The 25,591-nt window shown below is 56.6% G+C and overlaps 1 protein-coding gene across 1 annotated transcript in view; it reads right to left on the bottom strand.

Annotated features, from left to right (window-relative positions):
• The window catches only part of RFX1 (regulatory factor X1), a 30,325-nt gene extending 10,242 nt beyond the window's left edge, over positions 1-20,083 (bottom strand). Inside the window, exons 1-8 of the mRNA XM_069477389.1 lie at positions 20,032-20,083; positions 12,623-12,980; positions 5,889-5,998; positions 5,588-5,671; positions 4,784-4,891; positions 3,680-3,796; positions 2,555-2,650; positions 1,054-1,148 (exon numbers count right to left, since the gene is read on the bottom strand). Of these exons, the coding sequence (XP_069333490.1) occupies positions 1,054-1,148; positions 2,555-2,650; positions 3,680-3,796; positions 4,784-4,891; positions 5,588-5,671; positions 5,889-5,998; positions 12,623-12,932 (920 nt within the window). The 5' untranslated portion in view covers positions 12,933-12,980; positions 20,032-20,083. The remainder of the gene's footprint in view (positions 1-1,053; positions 1,149-2,554; positions 2,651-3,679; positions 3,797-4,783; positions 4,892-5,587; positions 5,672-5,888; positions 5,999-12,622; positions 12,981-20,031) is intronic.
• Between the last annotated feature and the right edge of the window lie 5,508 nt (positions 20,084-25,591).

Below are 25,591 nucleotides of genomic sequence, written 5' to 3'. Positions count from 1 at the left end.
TATTGTGTGGCTTGGCACCACTTCTAACATCACAGTGGCCCCTCTTTGCAATGCCCTGTCTGGCCCCTGCCAGCTCAGGTCAACCGCACAGGGGAGAAATTAGTGGTGTTGGAAAGAAATTGATGGAACTGAGAGGTAGCTGGATGCCGTGGACCGGGCCCTACAATTCAGGTGCCTGGACACCCCGGGGACTGAGTCACTTTAAGAGCTTTGCAGTGTTGTGCCCACAAGGACAGGTGGAGAGACAAAAGAAAAAAATGCAGACAGATGCAGAGGAAAGCAAGTGAAACTTCTAGGAACTAAAACAACGACAATGACTACAGTCCTGTAACTGTTTCTGTGGAGGATGGTGTGGGAAGGCGGCGTGCAGAGGACTCCTGGCAAGAAGGAGCCAGAGCTGGGACCGGTCAGGCCGGGGATGTGGCATCTGCGAGGATGTTAATGCTGCACTGTGCGCGGTCCCAGGGAAGGAACATCACCTCCGTGTTGCCTGGGGTATGTCGTTCCCGCTGCACGTGCACAGAAGAGTATGACACCGTGGTTAGGAGGGTGACCAGGGCCCACGAGGACAAGAAGAAGAAGGGCTGGGGGGAGAAACGCGGCATGGAATACGCTGCCTGTGTTTCTGAACAAGGGAAGGGGAGAGTTTCTATTCTGAGCATCTCTGGGAGGAAACAAAGAAACAAGTCACAGTGTCCCCTCTGGGGCAGGGCCGGAGGTCAGGAGTGAAAGTGGGTTTTTTTTTCTCCAGTGTTTAACATTCTCTATTATTTGGAAATTTTTATCCTGTAAAAATTTAAAAACCAATTTTTTTTTTTTGTTAAGAACCAGGCCCATCTGATTCCACAGCCCTAAGCTGTGCCAGGGCCTTTTCTGACCTTCCAGGAGTCCTCTGCTTTGCCCCCTCCTGGTGGCTGCCGGTGCCCCTGGGGAGTGCCCGGCCGTCTGTCCTGCACCTGAGCCCCCAAAGGCCGGCTCAGGGCCAGTGTACTGCAAGCCCAGGGAGGGTCCAGAGCAGACCTGAGCCCCTCCCCCAGCCCTCCACCCACTTACATGGCACTGGCTGTGTAGCTGGCATCGCCACCCTCCACATACTGCACCTGGCTGGAGTACACGTGTGGGACAGGCACCTGCTGGAGCTGCTGCACCTGGGACAGGAGGAAGGGCGTGTGGGGGGTCAGGGTGCACCGGCTCCTTCACTTCTGCCTTTGTAGGGCTGGCAGCCACCCAGGCTCTCCCTGATGCCCAGCTCCCCGACTGGGTGGGTGTCGCCTGGGCTGTCTGCACAACACACCCTGGACGGGGCCAGAGGTCAAAAGCCAAGCGACTGCCGGCAGTGCCACAGGTGGGAATTAGGAAGACACGTGTGAGGGAAGCCAGGGCTCTGCTCCGCTGGAGACAGCAAGGGTGGGGCCTGACAGTGGAGGGGACCCCAGACAGGGCTCTACAGTGGGCGTGAAGCTTGGACCCCAGGGACAGAGCCAGGCGAGGGGACAAGGCGGTGGCTAGAGCCAGAGCCCGAACTGCAGGCGCGTTCCGGGGGCGGGGCCTGGAGATCAGGCACAGGATGTGAGGGGCGGAGCCTGGGGCCCAGCTTTGTGGGAGAGAAGCTGGAATTACTGGCAGGGCCTCAGGGCGGGGCCTGAGCACCCAACCTCCATCCCCCTCCCGCGTCTGGCGGGGCAGAGCCTGGGACCTGGACCAGGGTTGGAGGGTTCAGAGGCGGGTCCGAGACCGACCTGCCGGGCGGAGATGGGGTCTACAGGGCTTGCGGGGCCTGGCAGGCAGCCCGGCCGGGCGCCCCCGCCCCTGCCCGCCCGCTGCCCCCCGCCCGTGCGTCCGCCACCTACTTTGAGGGCCGTGGCGGCCGTGCTGAACACTAGCACCTGGGGGACTCTCTGGATCCTGACCCTCTGGTCGGGGCTGGCTCGGGCCGGGAGCCCGGGCAGTGGCTCGAGGACCACTTTCTGCTGCGGCAGGAGCAGGTGTGGGGGCAGCACGCCCACCAGCTCCACCCACTGCTCGGCGCCCGGCTCGTAATGGGGCGGTGGCGGCTCGGGGCTGCCTAGCTGCGGGGCCTCGCCGCTGCACGCGGGCGGGAGCGGCGGCGGCTCGGGGGCCAGCGCGCCCGGCCCAGGCCCGGGCGTGGGCGGCCGGGGCGGCGGCTCCGGCGGCGGCGTGGGCCGGGGCTCTCGCTGCTCTGCCTTCCTAGCGGGAAACTGACTGCCTGAGCTCTGGAGGACAAACAGAGACACTGGGGGGTCACCGGGACAGCCCACGCAGCAACCCGATGGAAGATCCCCGCCCCGGTCTCAGGGAAGGGAGGAAGTGACCCAGGGCCGTGCAAGAAAGAAGCGGAATTCGAACCCAGGTCTCTCTTAGCAGAAACTGGGCCCTGAGCTGCCAGAGGCCGGGCAAGGGGAGAGATGGGGCAGGGTCTGCAGCCCCCAGCCAGAGGTGGAGCCAGGCTCGGGCTCCATGCCCTCCCTGCGGCCTCAAGGGCCGGGTCTCCCAGCCCCAGTTTGCCTCCAGGGTAGGTGAGGGGGACACACACCTCTTGAGCCACGTGGACTGGCTGGAGACCCTGCACGGTCAGCGGCTGCACGGGGCCGGCTTTGGGCGTCTGCGGAGCGGCCTGGACCACGGACCTCTGGGAAGGGAAAGGCAGTTGGGACTATGATAACTATGGCAGTGCTGGCTGCCCACCCCCCACCCGCGCCTGTGAACTTGGGGAAGCTTCACAGCGCCCGCTATTCGCCAGCCAAATGAGGAGGGAGCTTCCCCATATCCTGCCCAGCCCCAAGCACCTTCCGGGTCCATTACCGCATAGACACTGTCATCCACTCATAGGTGCAGACCTGGGGCTCAGCGAGGGGAGGCTGCCAGGAAGCAGCAGAGCTGAGAGTTGCACCTGGGACTGACTGAGGGGTCCCTGCTCTCCACCCCCTCTCCCAAGTGCCCCTGTAGGGGTGCCAGAAACCAGCAGGGGAGGCCTTGGGTTACCTTCTGCCCCAACTCCTCTTACTGCATGCTAGGGGAGATGCCAGCATTATCCCCAGGACACAGTGAGGGACAGAGGCCGGCGTGGGGCAGTGCTGAGTTGAGGGGCTGGGGCTCCAACCCAGGTCTGGAGGTTCCAAGGGGCTCTGGCACCAGGCAGGGGAACATCTGTGACTCCTTTGGGATGGAGTTTCTGCTTTCATCTGGGGAAGGGCTTTCATCCGATTTTTTGAGGGACTGAGAACCCCTTAACTTTAGGGGTAACAATCAGACAGTCCTAGCTTTTTAACCTGCTCCGCTGCCATGGAGGCAGCTCAGAGCTGGGCCGCCCCTCCAGAAAGCTGTGGCACCTCCCCAAAACCTTTAGGGATAGGCTGGCACTTGGCCTCTCAGCTTCCTCTGGGCAAATGGGCCCGAGGTGGTTTCTCCAAGCTGTTCTCAGAGCCTGCTCTGCCTCAGGCACCATCCACAAGGTCCAACTTTCGTCCTCACAGCAGCCCCTCCCCCAGGACACTGAGTATGGAGAGAGATGGAGATGTTGCCAAAGACCCAGGGGCACGAGGGGGTTGGACCCCCATCAGCTCGGCTCTAACACACCAGAGGCACAGCCTTGGGAGGCTGCAGAGGCCATCTGGCTGGGAACCCCTTGTCCCAGCCATTTCCCGCCTTGGCCTGGCACCTCTTGGGTGACGGGGACACTCTGCTGGACACCGTGGACCTGTAGCTGCTGTGGCACTGTGCCCGTGGGGGCCCCAGCTGTCTTGCTGGAAGAGCTGTTGGCCTGCACTGGCGACCGCTGTAAAGGAAGGAGACACGGGAGCGCTGTTGAGGCCAGCTCAGGTCCCCTCTGGGGCACCTGGGGCCTAACAAATACCCTTCTCAGGAGGGCTGTTTGGAGAGGGCGGCAGCCAGCAGGGATGTGTCCCAACGTCCTAGGCTGGTGACCAGACACATACCATGCATCCAAATGCGACAACCCTGCTCACTCCCCAGCAAGGCTAGGGCTTCGGCCCAGAGGCTCAGGGCCACCTGCAGCCTCCTTAATCTGAGGCTGTCTTGGGGCTGACCCTCAAAGCAGTAACGACAGCAGCAGCATCTACCATGGTATTGGGCCGACTCCCACCAGGCACTGCTCTGAGCGCTTCAGATGCATGCACTGGAACCCCACCACATCCCCACTTCCCACTGAGGCACAGAAGGGACACACAGCATTGAGTGGTGGCACACGGTGCTGACCCCAGGCGGCCCAGTTACAGAGCCCCCTGCCATGCTGTGCCACAGGCTGTAATTCTCACAGCCAGCCAGTGGGCGGCCGAAATCAGTAGCTCTTTGACACATAGAAATAGCTGGCTCGGAAGGCTCAACGGCCCGCCTCGAGTCCCAGAGTAAGTGGCTGAGCCAGGCATCTGACCCCGAGCCCTAGACACCTGTGCTCCGGGCTATCTAAGGCCTGCCTGCCTTCAACATCCTCCTAGGTGTTTATGGTCCCCAGGCCCCACTCTGTGGTCTGAGGCCTCCCAGAAGAGACTCTACCCACTCTGCAGAGGGAAGAGGAGCCCACTTGTTTCCTGGAATGTGGTTCCCTGAGCTGGAGCTGTGAGGGCCATCTCAGCCCAGGGGGGAAGCCACCTCCTCCTCCCAGAGCAGGGCTCCACAGCTGCTTAGCTCAGAGCTGGCAGGGCCAGAAATTGGGCAGGTAAACCACACAGCCCAGGTTCAACAATGGCATTGGGGCTGGGGTGCCCAGGGCAGCAGGACCCGGGAGTACAGGGCTACCACCTACCTCGGGGGGCGAGTGCACCTGCTGGGTACCGTGGACCGTCAGGGAAACCTGGCCGCCCTTGCTGCCTGGGGCTGCGCTCTGCACCACCAGACGCTGTGTGGGGAGAGCCTGGAGCCGGGGAGGGAGAGGGAGGACGGATCACTGACGACAGCCTGTGCAGCTTGACGGAGCACCTACGCAGTGCCCCGTGACTGCGACGCTCTAAGTGCTTCACGCCGGTTAGCTCAAGGCATCGTCCTGACAGCCCCAATGCGGCACGATTACTGCCCCTGCTTCACGGAGGGTGACACCAGGCTCACGATGGCAAAAATGCCTTTTTGAGGGCCTGGAGCCAGGAAGTAGCAGGGCCGAAGTTGGTGGCCAGGAAGCCTGGCTCCACAGGCCAGGTAGAGTGTGTCATCATTTTCAACACCTGGCAGTACTTTGTCCAATTCTGTGCTGATCAGCCGGAAAATGGAGGTGAGCCCGGCACCCTGTCTGCAGCCTTCTGGGGGATGGACATCTCTGTGCCAGCTATGGGTTCTCAACTCCAACCTGGCCCTGGATTCTGCTTCCAAACTACCAATCCTGTTCTCTCTGTTAAAATGACTCATGTGGCTCCATCTTCCCTGGTGGCCCCTGACTGATACAGTCTCACCCTGTAGAGGTGGCTCCCCAGAGCCAGGAGGTGGGGTGGGGTGTGGTGGCCGCCGTGTGGGACCCAGGTCCTCACTCATGGCCAAGGCAGATCTAAGCCAGCCACGGGGCTTGGTCCTCCACCCTGGTGGAGGCTTCCAGGACCAGGGCCGGGTGTGGTGGCCTTACCTGCTGGGGCACCTGGATGTTGGTTAGCTGGAGGGGTGACACGTGGCCCGGCTTGGCCTGCACGCTCGTCTGGACCAGCAGCCGCTGCGGGGGCAAGGCGTGAGGAGCTGAGCCAGGCTGTTTCCCCAGGGAGGCCCGGCCCGGCGGGTGGAGGGCGGCTGAAGTGCACATCTTGATAAGAGCAGGTGAGCAGATGGCTCTGGCAGGAAGGCAGGGAGGGGAGACAAGGCCCTCGGGGCTCCAGCCTGCACTGCTCCCCTTGGGTGCCCTCCCCTGCACCCTGGGGAGGGCCACGTCCTACCTGCTGGGTGCCCTGCACCTGCTGAACCACCTGAGTGGGGACGCCGGTCTGGCTGGCTGTGGAGCCCGGGCTGGCCTCCGACACCGTCTCGCTGGCCCGCATGGCACCTTCTGTGGGGAGGGGTCACCGGGTCAGCTCTGCCTGTGCCCCTGCTCCCACCCAGAGCCTGGGCCCATCTGGCGGGGACGACACAGGCCAAAGCTGCCCCTCAACAAGGCCAGGCCTCTCCAGGAGCCCTACCTGCCCCCTGGCCAGCCCTGACCATGCCTCTCAGGGCTCCACGTGGCAGGGAGAGGAGGGGCAGGAGGGCCAGGATCCCTACAGTCTGGAAGCAGCCCCCCTACCTTCCTTGTCCTGAAGCCAGACCAGGAAAAGGGGTGACTGCAGAGTAGCAAGGTTGCCTGGAGGGCTGGACCCCTTTTCCCAGCAGACAGGACTTGTGGACAAGCAGTGATACACCCACCCCCCCCAGGTCCGGGCAGCTCTGGAATCACCGAAGCGCTGGAACCACCTTCCCTGGGATGACCCCTGGCTTCCTACAAGAGGAAGCTGGTCAGAGGAGTGGTCTCCAGGGGGCCTCGCTGGCCTGTCGCCAAGAGCCGCTCCCAGCCTTCCTGTCCTCAGTGGGGTGGGGCAAACTGGGGAGGCGGTTACTCACGCTGACAGGCAGCTGAGAAGAAGCAATCATAGAACATGGTGCTGGCCCGCCCCTCCCCCCTCTGTCTGTCTGTCTGTCTGTCCAGGGGTGCCTGCCTGGCCCTCCTCGATCCTTGCCCGCCTCTGTAGGAACAGCAGGGTGAGCAGGTGGCTTTATACCCACAACCTTGGGGAGCTAATCCCCCCAGCGGACACAGAGCGCCTGCCTGCCGTCTTGGAATAAACACTCCTCTCCCGAGCGGGGCCTTCATGAGGCCGGGGCAGCGCTGTGCTGTGGGGTGAGGAGGGAGGCTGGTGCTTGGTGATGCTATCAGGCGGGCACAGGTCAAATTTCATGTACATCTTCCTGCATGATTAACAGGGAGTGTCCCCAAGAGGCACTGGCCAGGAGACCCTCGCTCCAGCCATCCTCTAATCCCACTCCCTCCATGTGGCCTGGCTTGACCCCAGTGGCTCCAGAGGTGGAGCTGGGGCTGGGGGCAGACGTGAGCCTGCCCTCCCTGCAGTGGGGGTTCAGAGGGGTTATCCAGCCCTGGCAGGACTGAAGGGCCGTGGGTGAGGAGTGACAGAAGTGACAGAGCAACAGGCTAGGCTCTTTCTGAGCAGCTGGAGACAGTAAGAGCTTTTATTACCCATTTTCAGGTAATGAAACAGAGACCAGGAGAGAGGAAGTGACTTGCCCAAGGTCACCCAGCTGGGAACTGGCAGGCCAGGACATAGGCCCCTATCTGGACTCACTGGTCCTGAATGGGCTGGGCCCCAAGGGCACTGTTGTGCAGACTCAAGCATGTGGGCACAGGAAGAAAAGTAAGCTGGGGGTCTTTGGGGACACCTTAAGGTCCAGAGCATGTGTGAGGAGACACAAGGGAGGGGCCTGGCCAGGGCAGGAGGGCTGTCCTGGGTAGGTGCAAGGACCTCAAGGCCACACTGGGGGCAGAGCACGGGGTGTGTGTGTTGGGGACAGAGGTTGCCAGATATGGGAGGTGTCAGGGGAAGTCTCCCTGCTGCCACATGTCGGGCTGTGGCACTGGCATTTGGACACTCCTAGGCCTGCTCGGCCAGCCGCCCGTGCAGCCAATTCTGGCAGGCTCCATCCCTATATTTTGCTGGAATCTTCTCTCACATCCGCTTTAGGGTTCCCTGAGCCAGGAGGGAGGAGGCCTTCACTGAGACAGCCCCTCTGGGAGAAACCCGAGACAGGCCTGAGTCACGTGAGAGCCCTGCACACCTGGGCATCTGTGGGCACGAGCCAGGCCCAGTCCAAGGGATGGTGCCTGGTCCAGGAAGCCCATGGAGGCTTCTGCCTGGCTCCGGGTGGGCAGTGAGTGGGGGGCTGGTGGATTCTTGAGTGGGACCCTCAGCAGCCCGTCTCCTGCTTTTGAGGTAGCCTTCAAGGCTGGGACCCCCATGCCCACCAGGCCAGGAAGGCACCACAGGATATACCATGAAGATGAGAGGTGAGTCAACTCTCGTGGAGGAGGGGCTTCCTGTGTGTGCGTCCCCGCCTGCTGTGGCCAGGGCAGGGCCCCTCCGCCACTGTGCCTGGCCCTGGCCGCATTTTGGGGTGGGGGAGCCAGGGGGGAAGTGTGTGGGGCAGGGGGCACTGAGTCTACAGCCATCTGCATCTGCCTGCCTGAGATCTCCATTCCAGGCACATGCATGAGGCCGGGGAAGCCCCTATTGTCTCAGTCTCAGGTCCGGAAGTGGCAGCTGATTTCCTGTCCCTGAATCTGATGAACGAACGTCTCTGGGCCCCACACTTCCCCATCTAGACCTCCTCACGCCTCAGATGAGCTACCCGGGGAAGATGAAGGGAGCTGAGAAGCTGGGCTCCAAGCTGACACAGGCTGGGCCCCGGCATCCCCTGCCCCCCTTCCCCATGGACAGACAGGGCCACCTGGCCCTCCCCTTCCTGCTCCTTTACTCCCAGGGATGGTTTTAGTCAGGGGCTCTCAGAAGCGCCTCTGGGCCCCTGCTGCCCCAGGCACCTGTGTCCCTTGTCTGTTCAGACCTCAGTTTCCCCATCTGCGCTGGAGGATGCTGACAAACACCCTCCACTTCCCTGTCCTGGACACAAGTCTTCTTGGACTCCCAAGAAGCCCAAGTGAGAGGCAGCAGGAGGACAGGCTGGACACTGTCCTCCGTCAGGCTGGCTCTTATCCCCTTCACACCAACTTGGTTTCCTCTTCCTGGGGGCGGCTGCCAGGGCCCAAAGCACCCTCCTCCCACCTGGGGTTCAGGCAGGAGTCTGATGGCCTGAGGATGCGGATCTCTGGATCTAGCATTGCTCCTGACCAGGGAAACCTGAGATTCTGTCCCACCACCTCCAAAGTCACCACAGGGCAGGGCAGGGCGCGCCAGAACGGGGCTGGGGAACTGCCTGCGGTGTTGCTCTCAGCTGGCCTCCAGCCCTGGGCTCCAGGGCTTCGCCCAGGGCCCGCCCTCCCTTCCTCCCTCCTGCTGACTCCCCGCATCCCTGGCCATCTCCGATTGCTCCTGGCTCTGGAGGCATCCCAGGTGGCTTGCAGCAGCCTTCACTGGTGTCAGTTACCCCCCTCCCCCAGGGACTGGCTCACGTGGCCCTGGCTGCCCTTAGATGACAAGGGACACTTTCCTAGGAGGGTCACAGAGAAAGGCCAGGAAATCACTGCAGGCGGGGGCGGACCACAAGGCTCAAGCCAACCTCCTCTTCCCCAGAACAAATCAAGGAAGCACTGCCCGGTGACCCTTCCGGGGACAGGCTCGCTCCTGCCGGTAGCAGGGAAATGAAATTCCCTGGGACCACTGTGATAGATGACTAAACTACCACCTGTCAAAACAAGTGAGCCCAGGAGAGTTACGTGGACAGCAGGGTCACTGTAGTCTGCCCCAAGGCACACCACCAAGGTGGGCAGACGGAGGCCACCTGCCCATGCCCCACAGCTAGTGACAGTTTGGCCTCGGTCTGTCCAACCCAAAGACCACACCAAGGCCATGACCTCTAAGCACCAGGCCTCGTGGGGGGAGAACCAGGAAGAGCTGGAGGTGCCAAGGCAAGGAGAGGAGGGACTCGGTATGTGCTGGGGCCTGGAACCGCATGCCCCTCCAGACCCTTGTTCTGGGCACCTCGGATCCTGAGGCAGCAAGGACCCACATCCAGCAGGAGGAGCAGGACCAATCAGATGCACTGGTGACAGGTGAGGCCTCCTGCAAGCTCTTGGTCACATGATGGCTATGCTAGGTGTTCCTCCTCTAGGGCTGTTCTGGGTCAGGCTGGTGTTCACGGGTCATGCCACAAAGATTTAGCAGACAAAGCCCTGGCCCTCACAGGCAATGGGGATGGGCACCACCGCCACCACCATCATCATCATCATTATAACTTTAAGGGGTGGTAAGTGTTAGGAAGAATAAGGCAAAATAACAGAGACAGAGAATGAACAGTGGCAGCAGGGAGGATAGAGAGGTGTGGAAGTCAGGGAGGTGGCATCTGAGCAGACACCTGAAGGAGACGAGGGATAAGCTGCCAGAAGGTCTGAGAGGGGAGTACTCCAGGCAGAGGGCACTGCAAGTGCAAAGGCCAAGGGGTGGGACTGAGCCTGGTGGGTTTGTGGAACTGCAGGAAGGCCAGAGGCGCTGGAGCAAGTATGTGAGGGGGTGGGTGGGGCTGGGTGGCTGAGAGGCCAGAGTTGGGGGGCTTGGCATTTGTTAGCAGAGGCACAGGATGTGTGGAGCTTTTAAAGCCCTTTTTTTTGGTCAGGTGGGGCGGGGGGGGGGGGGGGGGGTGAGAAAGCCTAGGCCAGGGTTTCTCAAAGAGTGCCCCAGGCACACCTGCCTTGAGCTAGGATGTGAGGGGTCCTAACTAACAATAGTGAACAGGCTCCCTCTGGCTGCTGTGGGGGGACAGACTTTGAGGGCAGAGGCTGGACCAGGGCGGGGGCCGTGGAGGTGGAGAGGCAGGCAGGTTCTGGATGGGTTTAGGAGGTAGAGCCAAGAGGTCTAGCTCAAGGATGAGTAGGACAGGAATCTAGGCTGACCCTGGGCCTGGAAGGACAAGGACATCTCCAAGGAACGAAGATTTGAAGAGGGGAAAAAAAAATCCAGAATTCAGTTTGGTCTCGCTGGTTCGAGAGGCCTGTTGTCCCCTGAGCAGAAGGGCCAATAGTGGCTACACATGGGATCCTGGGGTTCAGGGCCGAGGCACAGGGTGGAGACCTCAGTGTGGACACTGAGAGCTGTGACATGGGACAAGGCCACCATGAAGGGAAAACTGCTCACCACTAATGGTGAGCCCAGGACTCATCCTCCGCTGCTAACGAGGTTGGGGAGATGAGGAAGAAATGGCAGAGAGAACCAAGAAGGAGCCACCGGGAGGTGGGCAGAGACCCCGGGCACAGTGTGGGCTCCTGCAGGCCTCACAGGAGGGCATCTCTGGGAGGAAGGGACCAGCTGCAGAGGGTGCAGGAGCTGGAGGCTCCTGGTGAAAGTGGGGCTGTTCCACCTTTATGGGTGGATGGGAAACACCAAGCCACAAAGCGGGGATCAGCAGGAACAAACACAGGAGCAAGTCCTAGAGGGGGTGGCCGGGGACAGGCATGGGGACCCTTTGCCCCTGAGGAGCAGCAAGAAGGCAGAGCCAGTGGGTGCAGACGGATCCCAGGACCTGGGCAGGAGAAGGGGTCCTTCTGGTCATCTGATGGTACCCTGTGCCCCGTAAGGTCACCTGTAGGGTCAGGGACCAGGAGCGCAGCATGAGACAGAGGTGACAGAGGTGAAGGCATGGTGGGGTGGGGCAGCTCTGGGAACCCACTGGAGGTTTCAGCCTGATGACCAGGCTGTGACCTCTACCGAGGAGGGCTGTGTCCACACAGGCAGGCACTAAGTGTGGACACTTCTCCTCACCAGCCATACAACAGTCACTGCCCTGAGCCCCTGCATGTCCCTGTCCCCTAGTCTTCCCTGGGGACCCTGGACCTCCCATATAGACTCTGCAAGATGCCTCAGGGACACCACCCAGAGCCCCAGCCCCATCTTTTCTGTTCCCCAGGTCCACGTCAATTGCTACATATTTTGGTGACTCTCTATGGCCCGATGGTCCCCAACCCTGTTGTGATCTGCCCCTTCCACACCTCTCAGGATGCCCTGATGGTCTGGCCACTTCCTTTTCCACTCCAGGAAGGACCAGGGCCAGCTTCGAGCACATTAAAAACTGAGCTAATCCAGCCTGACACCCGGGCTGTGCCGCCGTCCCCTTCGGAGCACTGGGTCAGGCGGGACGGAGATCCGCCCTCGGGCAGCCCCAGGCAAGCCAGAAAGGTGCAGGCATCCCAGGGCAGTGCTGCTGTATTCCCAAGTCCTGTGTGCCTCGGCGTATGTCATGAGAACGAAAGCAAAATAAAGAAAAAAACTAAAGAAAAAAACAACCACCACTAATGGCGCCCAGTCCTGATTCTGAGCCCAGTCCCTCTCCTTTGTCCCTTGGAGGAGTCACTGCCTGTCCCTACACTCTGCTCCCCGTCACTCAGCCTGCTCATGGCCTGGAAGGAACCAGGGTGTGGGGGAGACAAAACCCTAGGGGCGCCATGACCCAAGTGCCTGATCAGTTTCCCCAAGGCTTCAAGGGACAGCCACACACTCACAAACTTGCCCAGCCAACAGCCCAGCTCGGCCCCTAGATCCCGCCAGCAACAACAGGGCAGCTCTTCTAGGAAGGGGAGTTGACACCTCTAGGTCCCCCAGCTGACCTCCCTGAAGTGCCCACTCTGGGCCGGCCCAGCTGTGAGCACTTCTCACATGTCCCCTGAGCACCAGAAGCTGTGAAGATCCCTTCACAGATGAGGAAACTGAGGCAGGGAGGCCAGGGGGCTGGTGCGCTAGTGTCGCAAACTTTGATTCCACTGCCCAATCCTCCTTCTGGTGACGTCTTACTTGGGGATGGACACAAAAACAGCTGTAAGAACTGCCCTGGTGGGAAGGGGTGTGGAGGGACCAAGGCTTCCCTGCTTGGCCTGACTACCCCTGCCCCAGAGATGCCCCCATGTCCCGCGAACTCCTCTCCGAGTTGTTCAGAGAGTCCCTGGCTTCGAGCACAGGGCACTTACCGGAGACGGTGACCACGATGTACTGCTGGGAGGCAGGGGTTGCGGTGGGCACGCCGGTCGCCTGCGAGGGTGTGGGTGCGGCCGGGAGCTCCGTCACGTACGGCTTCTGGCTGCCCGGTGGCTGGGCCTGGGGCTGGGGGCTCTGCAGCTCAGTGACATACTGGGGCTGGGGGGTGGCGGCGGCGGTGGGAGGCTGGGGGGGCTGCGGCGCCGCCGGGGGTGGTGGCTGGGGCTGGGCCTGTGGCGGGGCCTGCGGTGTCTGGGATGGTTGCGGGGCTGCCTGTAGCTCGGTATACGCCTGCGTTGCCATGCCAACGGTGGGGAAAATGATAATAAATAAGGCTTTTTTTTCCTCTTCCTTGGGAAGAAAGAAGGGGAGGGGGGAGAGGGGAAAAAAACAAAAGAAGGAAAAACAGGAATTAATCTACAGGAAGAAGAAAGCAGGGACACCTCCTGGCTCCCTGGTGATGCGTTTGGGTTCATCGGTAACTTAATTAAATCCCAAGGCTGGTGGCCAGATATATCCAACCCATCCCTGCAGGACAACAGGGTATAGACCGAGGCTGCAACCACACTCTGTGCCTCTGCTCACCCCAGGCCGGACTCCTGCCTTCTTCCTTCCCTGCCCCTGGCACCCAGGGAACCCCCACATCCTGTAGGGTCACACTTCCCCATGCCGGGGGGAACTCGGGCATGTCTGGTGGCTCTGTGCCCTCACCCGGAGATGAATGGTCAGTTCTCACTGGGTCCGGCTCCCAGATGCTAGAGGCAGCCTCTTCCCTGCCTCCTTCCCCCCAGCCGAGGGGCCCAGTGACATCTCCTGAGCACTGTGTAGGTTGGGCACTGTGCTGGGCACTGCCCTATGTTATTTCATTTTAAACTTTGCAACCACCACGTCTGGGTTTGGGTTTGGTCTGCCAGATGGGGAGCGGAGGCTCAGAGAGGTTAAGGTGCTTGCCCAAAGCCACACAGCAGGGAAGTAAGTGGCAGGGCTGAGTTTTGAACCCTGGGTGTTCTGCACCCCTGACTAGTCAGCTTACTGCCAGAAAGCCGTCCCTCACAGCAAACCCATGCCAGTTCCCTACGTGCCCACCATCTGGACTTGGATGCTCGACTGGGTATCATTCCCAGTGGGGTGCCAGACACGGGAAGGCATGTGAGGCTAAGACGCCCCCTTGAGCTGGTCGTGGCCACAGGAGCTTTCAGGCCCTCTGCCCGGGGGTGGTTGTGGGCCTCAACGCCAGATGTAAGCTCCTCAGGGGACGGTGCCCTTCCGAGGGGTGCCCTTCCAAGGCCAGGGACAAGCCATTGTTGACCTCACAATGGGGCGGGCCTAGCTGGGTGGCAGAAGCAGCTTTTCTGGCTACTAAAGGATCATGGTCCTTCTCCCAGGTGCTGGGCTGGGCACAGCCTCCCTCCGGCTCACTCCTGCCACAGCAGGGGATGGGCAGATGGTCTGGGGGCTCCTGCACTAAGAAGCCTGTCCCCAGCTCCTGAGCATCTGAGAGACACTGGAACAAATGAGTGGTTATGAGAAGAAGCTCCAAGCCCCTGCACTGCCACAGCCCCTGCCTGGCGTCTGGAGGTGTTTGTGTCTGAGAGCCCTGCCTGCAGTTGGCCGTGACCCTGAGCAACTCTGAGCCCCAGCAGGCACTAAACAGGAGGCTCTTCTGCACTCACCCGTGAGCACCTGTGTGCGGAGCGCCCAGGCGGCCCTCCAGCCACAGGATGACCCAGAGGGGGACTTTTTTAAGGGAAGGAGGAGGAGAAAAACAACCATTATTGTTTTTCCAAGAACCCTCCACTGGGATTATCTCCTGCCAGCAGCCCCATGCTGGAGGCACCAGCACGCCCATTTTGCAGGTGAGCTAAGCCAAAGCTCAGGAGGGAGTGCTGAAAGCCCCGCAGCAACCGGTAAGGGAGGGACTCGAACCCAGGTCTCTCTGGCCCCCAGATATACGCTCTCAGCCCCCAGCCCCACGCAGGATGCCAGGCGCAGGGCTCATCTGCTGCTCACAATCAGTAAATGTTATCTTCCCCATTTTTCTGAAGGAGAGACCTCAGCACCACCTGCAGAGGCTACGCCACCCGCCCAAGGCCCTAGTCAGGGCAGCACGATAGGGGAGCTGGAAGCCGGGAGCCGGCCTGAGCAGCCCCAGGGAGGCCGAGCACATTCTTCATGCCTTCCGTACCTCCCTCCCCCAGCATCTGGGTTCTGCCCTGTGATGCCAAACTCAAGAGGCGGCAGGGGGCAAGGCAGGTGAGAGACAGGCCCTGGACAGGGCCGGATGCATGACTTGAACTTGGCTACCTCCTAGCTGTGTGGCTTTCAGGGAGGGCCTCTACTGCCCCATCTGTGAAATGGGAAGACAGCAGGCTATGCCACGCAGGGCTGCCGAGGAGTTCAATGTGATCATGCGGGCAACACCTTGCCAAGCATCTGGCACGTCAGAAGCACTCAGGAAAGGGCTCTGGCTCTCAACACTGCCCTGGAACCTTTAACAAGGTTCCAGGAAAGATGAAGAAGCCTCCTGGCCCTGCCTCCCCTTCAGTGGCCAGAGCTTTGGGCTGCTCAGGACAAAGGAAACTGGGGCCTGTCACTTGGGCTTGGAGTGGGCTGGGCAGGGGCCAGAGGATTTCCTGCTAGCTGGTGTGGGCGGAGCCAGCAGGGCCCTAGGGCCACCTTCCCTGCCAGGTCAGGTCACTAGGTGGGCAGGATGGAGAACTGTTTGGGGTTTCCCCACCTGGCTGGGTGGCCAGCCTCACTGCTCCCCTGCCCAGAGACTCAGGCAGCAGGAAACTTGCCCACCTGGGGAAGGAAGAGGCTGCTGCCTGCCTTACACAAGAAGACAACTTCACTGAGTCCCTGCCCTCCCCAAACTCCTTCCTGCCAGCAAAAGAGAGGCTCCTCCCTGGGGGCTCCTCACACCCTCGGGTCCAAGTCTGGCCCAGCTCGGGTACTCGAGTCACTGTAGCCAATCAGCATCCATCTGCCTAGTGTCAGACCTGCGTGACATGAACCCTGGCACTGTCTTTTAACTCGGGAACACGTTACCAACCTTTTTCTAGGCCTCAGTTTGCCCATCTGTCACCTGGGGATGATGAGAACAACCAGTTCATAGGGTTGCTGTGAAGATCCAAGGAGATCAGCTCAGCACCCAAGAAGTACTCACAAGTGGCAGGTGCTATTTATTATTCATTCAACAAATACCCATGTCAGGTGGGGATAAAGGTGGAAGGAGACAGGGTCCTTTAATTCTCGGAAGGATGCGTCGAGAGGAAATCCAACTTTAGCATTCATCAGCATCACCAGCATTTGGGGAGCTGGTTAAAATGTAGATTCCTGGGCCCCACTGCCCAGGGATCCATCTGAAATAGCTCCAGAGTCTGTTTTAGCCACCCCTCCCCCCAGATGACTCCAAAGCAGGTGGTCCTGAGGGTATTCTTTGAGAAACCCTGGCCCAGACTTTCTCAGTCCTGAGAGAGATGGCCCCCGGTGGCCCCGCCCACAAGGAAAGGGCTTTAAAAGCTCCTCATTGGCTGGCTCTTTCTCCCCCTAGGGACACAAAGCCAGCAGGCCTCACCCATTCCACTCGGGGGCAAGGGGAGGAGACAATGGTGAGTTCCTGAAAGCCGGAGATCGATGAAGAGTTAAACCAACTTCTCAGCACTTTCATTGTCAATCTGTTTCCCATAATTATTTGACTACGGAACACTTTTTTTCCATTTGTGGATGACTGCATTAGGCAGTTACACTGGTGTGCTCTCTAAAGAGGAATAAATCACATATATCTACATAGTATGAGGTATATTCCCCATATATTTTAGCATGAGACCCCTTTCTTTATGAAGCATGGCACATACAACAAGGGAATTGCTGAAACTATTCCTTGGCAATGAATCTGCCAAGAAAAGGACTTGTGGCTACACCTATCTTCAAAGCCACCAACTATTTTTGGAGGATGTTTGAATCAATTACTTTAGATTAGGGGTTGGCAAACTTTTATAAAGGGCCAGACAATAAATATTTTTGGTTTTGTGGGCAGTCTCTGTTGCAACTGCTCAAGTTTGCCACAGTAGTCTGAAACTAGCCATAGACAATACAGGTAAACAAAACAACAGGCTCTGTGCCGATAAAACTCTATTTCTAGTCACCGAGATGTGCATTTCATATAATTTTCACATCATGAAATATTAGTCGTAAAATATTCCTTTTTTTCTAATCATTTAAAAATGATTCTTAGTTCACCAGCTATACAAACACAGGTGGCAGGCCATGGTTTGCCAATCCCTGATTTAGATACCAGGTTTTATAACCAAATAGTTTACATCCTGGGTGAAGCCCTCCCAAGGAAATGGAAAGAAAACTCACTTTCCTCATCTGTAGAATGGCTCCACTAATTAATTTGCCCCACAATGAGAAGATCCAATGTAATGATGTATGTTTCCCTTGTCCTCTAGATCCAATTTGTTTATAAGACTTGTCGATTATTCCTCCAAAACCTCTCCTAAGGCTGGGCACTTCTCTCTGTGTTCACCAACACTGGGCTGATCAGAGCTGCTGTCATCTTTTGCCTGGACCCATGAAGCTCCTGGCTTCACTCTTGCCTTTATAGTCTACAAGATCCTTTGAAAACATAGATCCATACCTGGAAACTTACTGGAAATGCAAAAAAAAAAAAGAAAACATAGATCCTATCTTGTCACACCTCTGCTCAGAAACTGCCAAAGCTCCCCACCACAGCCCCTAGAAAACTGAGGGACACATGGTGGGGCTCAACTCCTACTGTCCAGTGAGCATAAATGTGCCAGGAACACTGCTAGTGTGAATCGGAGGCCAGTTCCGATCTGTGGATTGGTGAGACTGTGTTAGAAAGTTACTGCCTCCTCCCAGAAGTGGCTACAGGGGTGGGCGATGCCTGCTGGTCCAGAACAGGCCCGGGCAGCAAGGAGGAGAAAGTTTCTCTAGCCTAGGAAGACTGTGCACTGTGCTCTTGCTATCCGAAGGCAGCATCCCCCGGCGGGTCTGCCTGGCCATCCCCTGCCCCAAGATGCTCAGGCATGTGACAGAGGAGGAGGGTGAGAGAACCTCAGCTCACAGACACCCTTCCCAGATCCCCCTACCTCTGCCATGATATTATACCCCAACTCACCCAGCTGCCTCCTGGGAGGCTTGAGACTGAGTCTGAGCCTGGGCCCAAGCAGGATTTTTCTTTCTGGCAACTCTCCTAAAGCCAGAGAAAGGCCATTTCACAGCAAAGGGAGTGACACTTTCCCACTACAAATTGGAGTGCTGGCATCCGGCTTCCTGGATCCCTGTCATCGACCCACACGGCCCAGCAAGTGAGTCAACGTTTTAAAAGCCACGAGGCTCTCACTGGATTCAAAATGACAAAAATAAAAGTCAACGGTGTAATTCCGAGGCCTGAGCAGGAAGGACAATCGTCACAATGACAGCAGAGGCTGACACAGTTTGACAAATTACTATGCATTTGATGCCCAACGTGTATTGTTTATGGGATCCATAGCACAGTAACATGAGACTAAAATGATGACCAAAGATTACTGCCCCTAGATTAAATGAGAGCAAAGTGAGGCCGAGAGAAGTTAAGGAACTTGCCTTAAGAGCATACAAGTAGAAAACAGCTGACTTGTTTCAAGGACAAGCAAACCAAGCCAGTGCTCCCTACCATAGTCAAATGACTCTTCGAGCTCTGGCCCTTCTCCTATAAAAGTTATTGGGGGCGGGGAATCTGAGGCACTCAACAGGACCAGATAATTGGTAACACCACTTTCTGCTCAAAGTTAGCCTTTCTAACAGGTGCTGAAGATCTTCCTAGCAACTTGGTATTTCTATATTTTTACCGAGAATTAATCTCCACCTGTCCTAACTTTCAAGGAGTCCTGCCTCCTCTCCAACAGGGCCTGGCCTAAGAAAAGTCCCTGGAAAAAAGTGAGACTCCCAGACTAAACTCAAATTCCTGGGGGAAAAGCCTGAAATGATCCTTTTTCTTGGAGTTTATTGATTGATTTCAAAGAAAACGGCTGCCGTCTGCACACAGCTGACGCCAAGCTCAAAAGCGAGACGGGGAATAAGCCAAGTAGATTTGGCCTGCCTGGCTGGCTACTTTAAAAAAAAAAAAAAAAAAAATTCTTCCCCGAGCAGGCAGATCTTGTCACCCTGAAAAGCAGTAGCAAAGATTCTTCCCTCACAAAAGTGGATAGCTTCCCCTTCCCTCTGACCACTCCTGCCCACGTGGCTCTGGAGGCTGGGACCTCCTCAGTGACATATGATTCTGTTGACACTCACTTGACACAAAAACATGTGTCTGGCCAAGAGAAGCCGGTTAAGGAATCTAAGAAAATTCCTCAGGCGCCATTTGCTCCCCATTCTGAGAACAGGATACCTTGATGGGCAGGAAAAGTAAACATCCCATCTCCAGGAACAAGTCCCCCGCCCCCTAAACCAGGGACCACACAAGGTCTAAGACAGCAGCCCAGAGAGAAGCAATCAGGTTTCTGTTCCTCTAAATCAGTCACTCAACGATCACTCATCCCTGCTATGGACTTCGATTTCCGCGAACCAAACCCTCCAGGCTAAAGACAAGTCTACTCCTAGCCCCACAACTCCTCCAAGAAACTGTCTCTCCTTCGCCTCCTCCCAGAGAAAATAAGGCAGGTTTTGGAGTGAAACGTAGTGTTGAAATTAATAATAGCTAATAGTTAATTTATCAAATCACATTCAGAAACAGCAGATAGGGGTAAAAGGCTCTAGGATGAGCCCTAGAAAAACTCCTGGAAGGAATTAGGAGTCCCTGTAATGTCGAAAAGGAGCAATGGCAGTGATTCTCCCCATTTCACAGGATGGAAAACTGAGACCTCAGATGTGACAGGCACTTGTCCAAGCTCTCAGTCCTGGGATAGGGGACAACCGCGAGGCTTCTAAGGGAGAAGGCAAGAGGATCGCTTGGGAATCGGGAAGGCCGGGTGGTGGCCGAGCTACGTGGTTGGGGTCTGGGGGACAGCCGGTCCCGCCCACACCTTCCCGCCTGGCCCCGCCCATCCACCTTGGCCCCGCCTCGTCCCTCCCTCGTTCCCATTGGCCCAGCCTCCCCAGGCCCGCCCCTTCGCACCTCCAGACCTATAAAAGCCCCCTGCCCCGGCCAGCCGACCTCAACTCGCCGCTGGCCTTCAAGTGCCCGCCCCTCGCGGGGGCCGGGCCGCTGGACCTGGGGGCGGGTGGTGTCGCCCCAGCCGGGCCCTGGCCCCCTCCCCCACGGTCCAGACAGTCGCCGCCGCCATTTTGACCGCCCGCCCCTTCCCCCCGGACTGTGATTACAGCGACACAGCCGCCTCGGCCCTGCCGCCCGCCCTGGCCCGGCCCACCACCCCGGGGCCACCCCAGTTACCTCGGCTTCTCCCCTCTTCTGTCCGCGGAAGGGCTTTTCGGAGGTCTCAGAGTAGATGTTGGGAGGGGGACGGGATGTGCTGGGGTCCCCGGGCCGGGGGGGTGGGGGTGGGGGTCGGCCGGGCGGTTGTTGTTGTTGACTCGCGTTGCCGGGTTGCTTGGTCGCCACGACTACCGTGGCTATGGCGCCTCCGTTTCCCTCACCGGGGCAACTGTTGCTACCCACCCTACTTACGTCACGCGCAGGGGGCGGGGCCATGGGTGATTGGCGACGCTGGGAGACGTGATTGGACGGCGCCAGGCCTTGCCGCTAAGCTACTAGCCGCGAGGCACGCTTTTCAACACCCTCTCGACTTCCCGGCGCTCTGATTCGTCGGTTTGAATGTCCATCAAAGAAAACTGAACCCTCAAAGGCAGCGGAGCCCGTCACTCCCACAAGGAAGCAGCGGACTAAGAATAAAGGGGTGGGATATGTGAGGCTGGGATTGGTTGGCGGCTGTAAAATTTGCCTTCTGGTTCGACTGAAGGGACGTCAATCTATCCAAAGGATTGCCGCGCTCTCTGGCCGGAGGCCTTGCGCACGCGCCCCACGCAAGGCCAGTCGGGAGTTGTAGTCCGTTCCTACGTACTTTAGAGGCCTTACCGAATAAAAAAGGCGAGAAAGGGAAGCTCTCCGCCTTCAGACTTCTCGCTCCCTCCGTGGGCCAGTTTCTGGCATCTCGCGCTGACGACAGGGAAAGAATGCGGTGACGCTGCCCAGCCCCTCTGTGACGTCAGCGGCTGAGGCTGGGCTCGAGGTTCGATGACGTCACTGGGAGCACTTCCTCCACTGCCCACCGCGCTGCTCCGCGGTGGACGCGGGCAGCCGAGGCGGGGCTCAGTTCCAGGTCCCCATCCCCGGGCGACTCCGCTTCCCTGCTTAGGCCGGCCCGAAAGCGCGGCCGCTGCGTCCTATCCTCCCTCCCTGCCTCATCGGGCCGGGAAAGGTCACCGCTGCTGGGCGACCGCAGCTATCTCGGCCCCGCAGGCAGCGCGGCTGCCCCGGGAAAGGTCTCTCCAAGGCGGGGGACTTAATTATCGGCTTCCACCGCGGGCGATAAGCAAAGGTCACGCCCGGCCTCTGCCGGGGGGAGCTCGAGCCGCCCAGCAGGACTCCGCACCCTCCCACACACACTCTCTGTGCCTCAGTTTCCCCAGAGGACCGCCCAGGCACAGGGGGAGGAGCAGAAGGGACAGAAGTAGGGCCCGGACTAGGGTGAGCGCCTTGGGCGCAAAAACTCTGTCATCAACATAAATAATATTCTAATGCAGTATTTTTTAAATATCAAGATTAATTAACGGAGGGGGGGATTCCATGACCAATAAAACATCAAAATTTTAAATAAAGACAAGATCTGCCAGCACTGGGGTTAGGGTGAAGTGAATCATGCAAGGGTGAGGTCAATCATGCAACAGAGATCTTGTGTTTAAATTTTTTTTTTAAATATTTTTATTTTTTTGGTAGCTTTTGCATTAATTTTTATTTTTTAAATATGAATTATCTTGATTACGAGTTTTTTGGCACCCCCTTAATTTTGCACCTTCATCCCTATGAAGGTGGAGAAGGAAGAAAAAAAGGAAACTAAAGCTCAGAGCCCCAGGGTTCTAATTCTACATCTGCTGTGTGGCGTTGAGAAAGTGGCTCCCCCTCTCTGAGCTTCTGTTTCCTAGTTCAACCAACATTATGCTTCCTGGGTGCAAGGATCCTGTAGCCAGCGTTATGTGAGGAGGTGTCCCTTAGAATGAGCCTGAGCGGTGAGAGAAGAAGCGAACCTGATAAAGCTTAGGTGGAGAGAACTGCAGAGGGAGAGCTGAGGGCAGGAACATCTGGTTAAAGCATCAAGCGGTGAGATCGGAAAAATCCTTCCAAAAACCCAGAAAGTGTAACATTCCCCCCTACTTGACAGGTGAACAAATGTAGGCTCAGAAGAGCAGGAAAGTAGCTCCCCCAGGATTAGGCAGCTGGAGGCGGCAGACAGAACCCAGGCAGCCTGTCTCCCTTGATGGGACTTTCCAGTGCCCTGGGTGTGACCCGCCATGGGAGAGGAGCAGTAGCGGCAGCCCCAGTCTGCCTGAAAATGCCAGCTGACAAGTGCCCCCAAGAGTTAATGAAACTTCCGGGCAGGACGCACCACAGGAACAAATCCCAGTTGGCAATGCAAGTCAATCAGCCCCTGCCACTTCTTCCGTGAAGCAGATCACTGTCCAGGACCAGCCATGGGGTCTTTGTTGTCGGTAAGGGAACCTAGAAACCCTATCTCCACCTCCTACCCATTTCCCCATGTCCCAGAAGTCCCAAAACCTTAAGATGTGCACAGCCAAGCCCAGAGAACATGTCTTTCATCAAAAACATTCAGTATAAACACAAGGAAACACAAGATGGGGGCTACGAATGCTCTGTTTTTATCTAGTGGTGGTTGCACATCATGTATACAGTCAGCTCTCTGTGTATCGGCAGGTTCCTCATCCATGGATTCAAGCAACCACAAATTGAAAATATTTGGAAAAATAAATAAATAAAAATACAACAATAAAAGTAATAGTATAACAACTATTTACATAGCATTTGTATTAGGTATCATAAGTGATATCTAATGGTGATTTAAAGTATGTGGGAGGATGCGAATAGGCTATGTGCAAACACTATGCTCTATATAAAAGATTTGAGCATCTGCAGATTTTGGTACCTGAGGGATCCTGGAACAAATGCCCTGTGGATACCAAAGGAGGAACTGTATAGATGTAAGATTCACTGAGCTCTTCATTCAATATCTGTGCACTTTATGTGTGTTTCATATACATAAATTTTTAATTGTGAATTATCCTGATTACTGAGTTTTTTGGCACCCCCTTAAATTTTGCACCTTTATCCCTCTGAAGGTGGAGAAGGAAGAAAAAAAGGAAACAAAAGCTCAGAGCCCCAGGGTTTTAATGCCAGCTCTGCTGTGTGGCGCTGAGAAAGTGGCTCCACCTCTCTGAGCTTCAGTTTCCTAGTTCAACTAACTTTGTGCTTCCTGGGTGCAAGGCTCTGGGCTGTAAAAGTGAAGAAAGCAAACAAGTCCCTTGACTTTGCACCTCAGTAAGGGAGACACAAGCAGTGAGATAAATACATAAGACAAGTTGTGTAACAGTTTAAAAAAATACACATGCCTTTATGATGCCATTGGAAGCAGCTCTCAACCAACTCCTTCCTAGAAATATTGGTAATTACAAGGAAGGAATTTAGCATAGTCTTGTCTTCCCAGCAGTAGTTGTGTTTCAAGGCCACCAAACAAGCCAGCTGAAAATTTAAAAAACGTGGAAGGAAAGAGAGAATTAGGAAATTGCCATTTTTCAAAAGCCAACAAAATCATCAATTTAGGCAGTGATCGTGTATGGGTGCTATAAAACGTAAGGTGAGAGGACGCTGGCAAACAAGGTCTGCTCAGGGCACCCGAGTGTGACCTGCCAGAGGGCTTGCTGGGTGTAAGGGAGTGGACTTCACCACAGAGGCCAGACTGTCACCAGCGTTAGCCGTGGTGACGCTGAGTATCACAGCAGCGGCACAAGCAGACCCAAGGAAGTTCTCAGGACACATCCAGCCAAGATGTTAAACCTGACTCCAGTCGAGTCCCTTGAACTAACCTCCAGTTTATAGGAAATAGAAGGGGTAGAGGAACAAGTTAAATGACATCAAGAAGCAACAGGCAAATCCAGAAGGTGGGGTATTCTAGAGGACAACTGTCCCAGTCTCTTTGACAAGTCTGCTATTGAAAAAAGGAGTAGGGCTTGCTTGAGGCCAGGAGTTTGAGACCAGCCTGGGCAGCATAGTGAGACCCCATCTCTACAAAAAATAGAAAAGTTAGACAGGCATGGTGGCTCACACCGGTAGTCCCAGCTACTCAAGAGGCTGAGGTGGGGGGATCACTTGAGCCCAGGAGTTCAAGACCAGCCTGGGCAACATAGCAAGACCCCATTTCTACAAAAAACAGAAAAATTAGCCGGGCATGGTGGCACACACCTGTAGTCCCAGCTACTGAGGAGACTGAGGCAGGAGGATCACTTGAGCCCAGGAGTTTGAGATTGCAGTAAACTATAATGATGCCACTGCACTCTAGCCTGGACAACAGAGTGAGACACTGTCTAAACAAACAAAGAAAAAACCACCAGCACCCCAGTCTGGAACCACTGTCCCTGGAGGATGGGGAAGCAACTACAAGGACCCCAGGTTCCCAGGCTGTCTGCCAGCTGAGACAAGTAAGCATTCTCTCTTGTTTAAGCCACTTATTGCATCCCTGTTAAACTGGGAGATCTAAGACCTACATAGTCCTGCTCCAAGTATTTACATTCATTGAGAGTTTTGCACCAGATAAGGATGTTCATTAAGGCAGACAGTCAAAGGCAATGTAGATGTCCATCCCTGGGGGAATAGAAAGTTTGAATAATAAGGCTGCCGTGGGACAGAATACTAAACCAACTGGTGAAAGCAACAAAGTAGCTCTTTAAAAAAAAAAATGTAGCACTGATGAAGAGAGACACAGATACTATAGCATTTTTCAAAACTGCAACCTTGCTCTCCTGAGACCAGTGGCAAGAGGTCTCCACCCTGTTGTGCCAAACAAAAAAGGCGGGGGGGGAAGTGGAGAAAAAGAAAGAAATTAAAAACCACCCACTAATGTGCGGACAATTCATGTAATTGAGAATCTGACACTTAGCACGTCAAAATGCGAACAAGATGTCCTTCTGTGACGATGGCAATTCGTCATAAAAGCTGGAACAGGCCGGGCGCGGTGGCTCACGCCTGTAATCCTAGCACTCTGGGAGGCCGAGGCGGGTGGATCGCTCAAGGTCAGGAGTTCGAGACCAGCCTGAGCGAGACCCCGTCTCTACTAAAAATAGAAAGACATTATATGGACAACTAAAAATCTATATAGAAAAAATTAGCCGGGCATGGTGGCGCATGCCTGTAGTCCCAGCTACTCGGGAGGCTGAGGCAGTAGGATCGCTTAAGCCGAGGAGTCTGAGGTTGCTGTGAGCTAAGCTGACGCCACGGCACTCACTCTAGCCTGGGCAACAAAGTGAGACTCTGTCTCAACAACAAAAAAAAAAAAAAGCTGGAACAGTTCTACTTACTCTACACGAGTTGCAGAGAATGACGAACAGGCTGGTTTTTCTAACAAACTTTTCAAACTACGTACACGATAGCATAAAAGAAAAAAAAATTTAAATATATAAACACTGTGCAGATATATCCATGGATAAAATAGAATCTAGTGTCAGGGGACAGTCCCCTAAACAGGTTTTGTAGGACAGGCGTGGTGGCTCACGCCTGTAATCCTAGCACTCTGGGAGGCCGAGGCGGGCGGATCCTTTGAGCTCAGGAGTTTGAAACCAGCCTGAGCAAGAGTGAGACCCCGTCTCTACTAAAAATAGAAAGAAATTAGCCAAACAACTAAAAATATATAGGAAAAATTAGCCGGGCATGGTGGCGCATGCCTGTAGTCCCAGCTACTCGGGAGGCTGAGGCAGTAGGATTGCTTGAG

The sequence above is a fragment of the Eulemur rufifrons genome, chromosome 2 (assembly GCF_041146395.1).
Source record: "Eulemur rufifrons isolate Redbay chromosome 2, OSU_ERuf_1, whole genome shotgun sequence".
Classification (NCBI taxonomy): domain Eukaryota; kingdom Metazoa; phylum Chordata; class Mammalia; order Primates; family Lemuridae; genus Eulemur; species Eulemur rufifrons.
The sequence above is the reverse complement of the archived record's forward strand: the minus strand, read 5'-3'. Positions and strand labels throughout refer to the sequence as shown.